The following is a 6,090-nucleotide window of genomic DNA, read 5'->3' on the forward strand; positions in this document are numbered from 1 at the left end:
AGAGAGAGAGAGAGAGAGAGAGAGAGAGAGAGAGAGACTCTTTGTTCATGGTGTTGCCAGTAGGCTGGATTCATTCCTGGCTGTGGGCTGTCCATGTATTCTCCATTTGAGAACACGTAGAGGAAATCTAGGCATGGACTTAAGTGTTGCAGTGCTGAGGACATTATTGCTATATTTATCAAGTACTTACTGCATGCCAGGTACTTGCTAAGCACTGGACATATCTTATTTAACCCTGAGAAGGAGCCTCGATTTTCTTCAATGAAGACACTGAAGGTTAAGTAACTTGCCCAGGCAGTACTGTTATTAGCAGGTGGTGGAGCTGGGACACACACCCCCTTTTCCAAAAGCATGATCTTATCCGGAAGCATGTGCAGGGTGCCCCTGCCTGTGCTGAGTGAAGATCCCTGCCTAACCCTCATCCCATAGCCCAATGAAACTGTCTTTCTCTGAGTAGTGGTTGCTGGCCATCCCCTGGAGAGTCTATCTAGTATGGCTTTAAACAAGACTCTTGTGTATAACAGGAGGCAAAGATAACAATATTTATCTTCCTCTGGGGATACAACTCAGCCTTCAGAGCGGAGCCAAATTTATTCAAAGTGCCAGATTTAAGATTCCCTTACCGTGTTTTTGGAAATCTCTATTACTTATCTTCTCAGAAATGTTACACTTTTTTTTCCAATTGGTAAAGGACACTTATCAGGATAATCTAGGTACCCAGGAGAGAAAAACGTGTGTCCCAAGTTGTTTTTGTGTGCATCTGTGAACACGTGATGTCACTGGAAACCACGTCCTTTATTTTTTTTCCTTCATCCACCTGCAGCCTCTACTGCTGGGGAGAAAGGGAAGTGGACTGTGGCCCGCAAGGATTCGTGCAACCTAGAAACCCAGCAAAGAACATCAAATATTTGGTAGAAATTGTATTATTCCCATGGACTGCAGTTTCTTATTTTTTATTTTATTGCCTTTTTGCTTTTTCATGCTTTGGGACTGCATTACTGAATCCAGGTTCCTAGATTATCAGTACTTCAGGAAAGAAAGCGTATGAGTAGAGTTAGGTGGCTCAGGGTATGAATTAAAGCCAGCAGAGCTGGAATGATAAACTGCATTTTTATAATTGTCTATCTAGTTATCACCCCTCTCCAAAAGGAGTGGAGAAAATAGAGAAAGGAGAAAAAAAAGTTAACAAAGAAAAATCCCCAGAAATCAATCAGTATACAACAACAAACAGTTTGGATCTGCCTATCTAGAGTGTGTGATTATTTGCATTACAGTGATAAAAAAGAATTATACTTTTTCTTAATGTCACTCTTCATGTGCCCGTGAAGTGTAGTTTGTTTGTTTGTTTGTTTGTTTTTAGATTTTTATTGGGGAATTGGGGGGATGGGAACAGTGCTGGGGAACTGGGGGAAGGGGAACATACAAGTTGCTGTCATTTTTGTTCTTCAATCTAGTTGTGGANAAAAAAAAAACAACTTCTAATGTTTGGATTAGCAGTCAAAGTAGTGGTTACCTATTGTAATAGTGGTTACACTATAGGTAATAGTGGTTACCTAGACATGAGAAAGGCTTCTGGCATGCCACTCGTGCTCTGCTTTTTCATCTGAAAGGTGGTTCCTCAGGTGTGAATTATATGCACTTTGTAAGCATTCTTTGAGTTGTACCCTTCAGGCTTGTATACTTCACTACATATATATTATATCGAAATTCTCTGAGCAGCCAAACGGTAATAATAATGTAAGCTGCCAGCTATCAGGTGTCTACTAAGCCTTGGTTTTCTCGTATATAAAATGTAGAGAATATTAGAATATTCCTTATTACCTTCTTGTGAAGATTCAGTGAAAGAAGCCACATCAGATGATTGGCAGAGTGACTTTAATAAATATCGGTGATTGTGGTTACGTTCCCACCACTATTCAGGTGCTTTACATACATCATGTCGCCAGATTCTTCTTACCACCCAGTAAGGCAGGCAGCATTGTCCCTATCTTTTTTTTATTTATTTATTTTTTTAGCTGAACCATCCTGTTACCTGTTGGCAGCTCAGCGGCAGCTCAGCTCGGGCCGGGACTCGAACTGCTGTTGCTCAGAGCTCAAACTCTTGAGCGAGCTCTTAACCAACGGAACCACTTGGCCGGCCCTGTCCCTATCTTTTTAATGAGAAAAACCAAGTCTCTTAGAGTTGAACTTTCTTCCCCAAGGTTACACAGCTAGTAAATGGCAGAGTGTGATTCCATTTCTAAGGAGTTTATGATCAGTTTCAGAGGAGATGGAAGCCATATCATGAAGGAGTAAGGGATGGTGGTAGGACAGGATGGAAAAGTGGGACCGATGGGCTGCATTTGAGGCCAGGAAAATTGAGTGCAGGCCCAGACTCTGCCCCCATTAAGTTGCTGGATGTGTCTGCAATTCATCTCAAGAATGAGAATTTTGCATTAGATTTCATTCCCTTAATTGTCTTCTGACTCTGAAATTTTGTGATCCTCCATGTTTCATATCATACAGGGCATCTTCATGACCTGGCTCTGTGAACTTAAACCCATTTTCGATGTAAAACCTCATTCTACCATCATCTTCTCAATACTGTCCCTGGATCTCCTCTCTCATTAGCTGGGTTAGTTGCTCCTTCACGAGATGTCCATTGTCCTTCTGCAAGCTGTTTGCCTGTCTGTGTCCTCTATAGACAGACAGTAAACTCTTTGAGAGTAGAAACAAAGATTGACGCATCTCTTTATTCCCTTGTATGCTGCCTGGAACAGTTCACACATCTGTGGACATCCAGGGGAGGTCCTTTTTGAGTAATGTGGGAGAGGACAGCCTCAGAATGTGCTGGACCCCAGGTGGAGACCCAGAGAAAAATTACCCTTCATGTTTTTTTATTAGAGGTCCAGGAGAAACAGTAACAAAGTGTCTGGCTCACAATATCATGAGATGACTTTGTAGCTCCCCAGCAAGTGCTTATGAAATCTGAAGTTTGATCAGTGATTAAGCATCAGTGACGATCTAAACCCTTCCCATATGGAACAGCCCTACTTAATTTAATGTCATTTTACTTTATGAGATAGTTAATAAACAGGTACTGTATTTGATCTTGTGAGCATAACCCTCTATATTTAGCGTTTTCAGCTTTAATGGAGCTATAATTTTAATCATGATTATTACTTTACATTTTAATTATAATTTGGTGTGGCTTAAGTATACATTTCTGAGAGTGATTGTGTAATGAAAACAGGAATTAGCTTTTCATTAACAAAATAATGGGAGAGTTCCCACTGCATTCTAGTCTGTGTTCAAAATCTGTGGGCTAACCTAAAAATAGCAAGGGGAGTTTAACATTTTGGTTTAAAACATGCCTCTAAATTGGCGATGTTCACAACCCAGTCTCTTTTGCTCTATCTTGCTTTATCTTGTCCTCTTTCTTTCCAAATAATTAAACTAAATTAAATCTTGAAAGAGACTTTCATTGTGTCTTTGAGATTTCAAAAAGTTTATTTTTATCATTTTTATTTTTGTTTAGATAATTAGCACCATGGAGCCTCAGGTGTCAAATGGCCCGACATCCAATACAAGCAATGGACCCTCCAGCAACAATCGAAACTGTCCTTCTCCCATGCAGACAGGGGCAGCCACAGATGACAGCAAAACCAACCTCATAGTCAACTATTTACCCCAGAATATGACCCAAGAGGAATTCAGGAGTCTCTTTGGGAGCATTGGTGAAATAGAATCCTGCAAACTCGTGAGAGACAAAATTACAGGTAAGCTCTTCTTCAATATTCTAGGTTCTGGATACACAGCCACTTTGTTCCATTAGCTTTCAGACCTTAGCAGAAATGCACATGAACGGTAATGCATCTGAGTGTGTGCAGTGTAGATCCTGCATTCAAGGATGGCGTGAGTACACAGTCATCAACTAATACATGTGTGTACACTGCAGAAAGCCATACCGCGATGGGTAGGACTGGAAAGCAGATGAAGAATTTGGAGCTTCCTCAGCTTTCCTTTATGTGAAATAACCCTTTGATTCTTAATCAGCCACCACTTCCCTTTATTCTTTAATTCTCAGTTCTGCGCTCCACCCTCCCTATGCTTCATGCTGGTTTTTATCTATTTATTCCTTTCTTCTCAAATGCTTGGTTTGTGTGTGTCCAATGTTCTTCCATGTTTCTGAGATAGCGTTTTAAATGAGGCCGATTATGGCCTTGTGGAAGGAAGTCACAACCCCCCATTGTGTTTGTCATGTTTGAATGTTGGCTTTTATTTCCCTTTTTCTGGATAGTTTAATTGACGACCAGTTGGCCTATATAAGAAAAGGAAACTCAGTAATTAAAATAGGGAGACACATCATGCTAATTTTAAATCAGAGAATCCAATGTATATATGTGTGCATGTAGCTATTTATATATTCTCCAGTTTTTCGAATTCACTTGTAAATTTGTCCCCCATATAAATTAAGTACTTTACCAAACCATAAAACTAAAATGATTGCTGAAAATATGTCATATAACCCTCCAAACATAATTTTCTCACCTGTAAAGTTGGAAAATAATACTTATCTCAAAAGGCATACTGCTAGGATTAAATAAGAGACTGGATATATACCACCTAGCACAATGCCTATTTCATAGCAGCCTCTCAATAACTATATCTATAATTATTATTATAGATATAATTAGTATGTTTTAAGGACAGTGGCTAGAACAGAGAAATTTTATCAAGGCCTCCAAATAGGGCCAGGGCTTTGATGGTCTTATCCCAGAGCACCGGATCATTCATTCTTTAACAGAATTGCCTATGCTCCCCAGAAAGCCAATGTTTAGATTACTGAATAATCTTTGTATAATAGGGTGATAATTCAAACCAAATTAAAAGCAGTTTACTGTATGATTTTTCCTCCCACTCCTGTATAGAAAATGTATTTTTGGTGTAGCCTTACCTTCTAAATAGGGACTCTGCCAGCTATATTAGTGAATATTATTAATCACCTTTTCAAAAGAGTACTCTTAGAGCTGTAGTGAGATTTTTTGAGAAGTACTGATTCATGGTGTTGTTCCTTGTTTTCTATTTAAACAAGCAGATTCCTTTACTGAAAGAATGCTAATTTGGTAGTTCACCGAGTGGATTTGAATAGGAGTGACAGCTTCGAAGACAGCCTTTAATTTGGTATACAAAACCAAAATTGTCAACTTTGGTTTGTTTAGCACCCTCTCCAGCACAAGCAAAGACATACAATAGCATCTGAGCTTAAAGATGAAGCTTATGGGTTGAAAGCAAAAATACAATTCAGGCATAAATTTATAATTATGCGGTTTTTTTAAATTCAGGCAAAAAAAAAAGAATTTTATTTACAGAGCACTTATGGGAATGAGCAAAGAAATATAGAGAGACCAGAGATATTTGCCCTCATTTGGTAGCAGTGTTTAATAAAAGTAGAACTTGTGGTTGTAAAGAGTGCTTATTAAATTCTTCATTTACACTACCTAATTAATTCTAGCATTTTAAATTAACAGTGAAACTGGTCCCTGCTGTACCATTCCATAGATGCAGCATATTTCCTCCATCCACCCGTTGTTCAGGTTTAATTGGCTACGCTAAAAGTCAGAGAAGAAAGGAGAGATAGGGCTGTGGGGAGGTAGGGAAGGAGTGGAAATCGCTCCAATGGAAGACCCTCTATGGGCAACATTTGGGGTAAGTGATAACACAGGCTAGGAGAGGTGAGGTATCACACCAGGCAAGCTGAAAGGCTGCTGCTGGTGGTTCAGAAGTCAGGGCAAATGACATCATAGGTGTTTTTGTTGCCCTGATTTTTAATATCCCAGTCCCCCCTTTTTTCTTCAACACCTCCTACAGATCTCAATGCATCTCAATCCTGTGAAGTTTACAAGGAGTTCAAAATATCCAGTGGAAGGGTTGGGGGGTGAGAAGAGGCAAAGAGATAAGAATTCAAGATTAAGATTTTTCCAGCCCATCCCACTCTCTAAGAGAATGTGATAGATGCCCTTCGAAGGTTCTGGGGTTGATAGATATAGATAGATAGATAGATAGATAGATAGATAGATAGATAGATAGATAGAGATAGATAGATAGATA

At 39.4% G+C, this 6,090-nt stretch overlaps 1 protein-coding gene across 9 annotated transcripts in view; it reads left to right on the top strand.

Annotated features, from left to right (window-relative positions):
• The window catches only part of ELAVL4 (ELAV like RNA binding protein 4), a 157,560-nt gene that overhangs the window by 99,495 nt on the left and 51,975 nt on the right, over window positions 1-6,090 (top strand). For all 9 annotated transcript variants that reach the window (XM_019656508.1, XM_019656504.1, XM_019656503.1 and 6 more), the window contains exon 2: window positions 3,518-3,758. In XM_019656508.1, coding sequence (XP_019512053.1) covers window positions 3,518-3,758 — 241 coding nt within the window. The remainder of the gene's footprint in view (window positions 1-3,517; window positions 3,759-6,090) is intronic.

The sequence above is a fragment of the Hipposideros armiger genome, unplaced genomic scaffold (assembly GCF_001890085.2).
Source record: "Hipposideros armiger isolate ML-2016 unplaced genomic scaffold, ASM189008v1 scaffold_261, whole genome shotgun sequence".
Classification (NCBI taxonomy): Eukaryota; Metazoa; Chordata; class Mammalia; order Chiroptera; family Hipposideridae; genus Hipposideros; species Hipposideros armiger.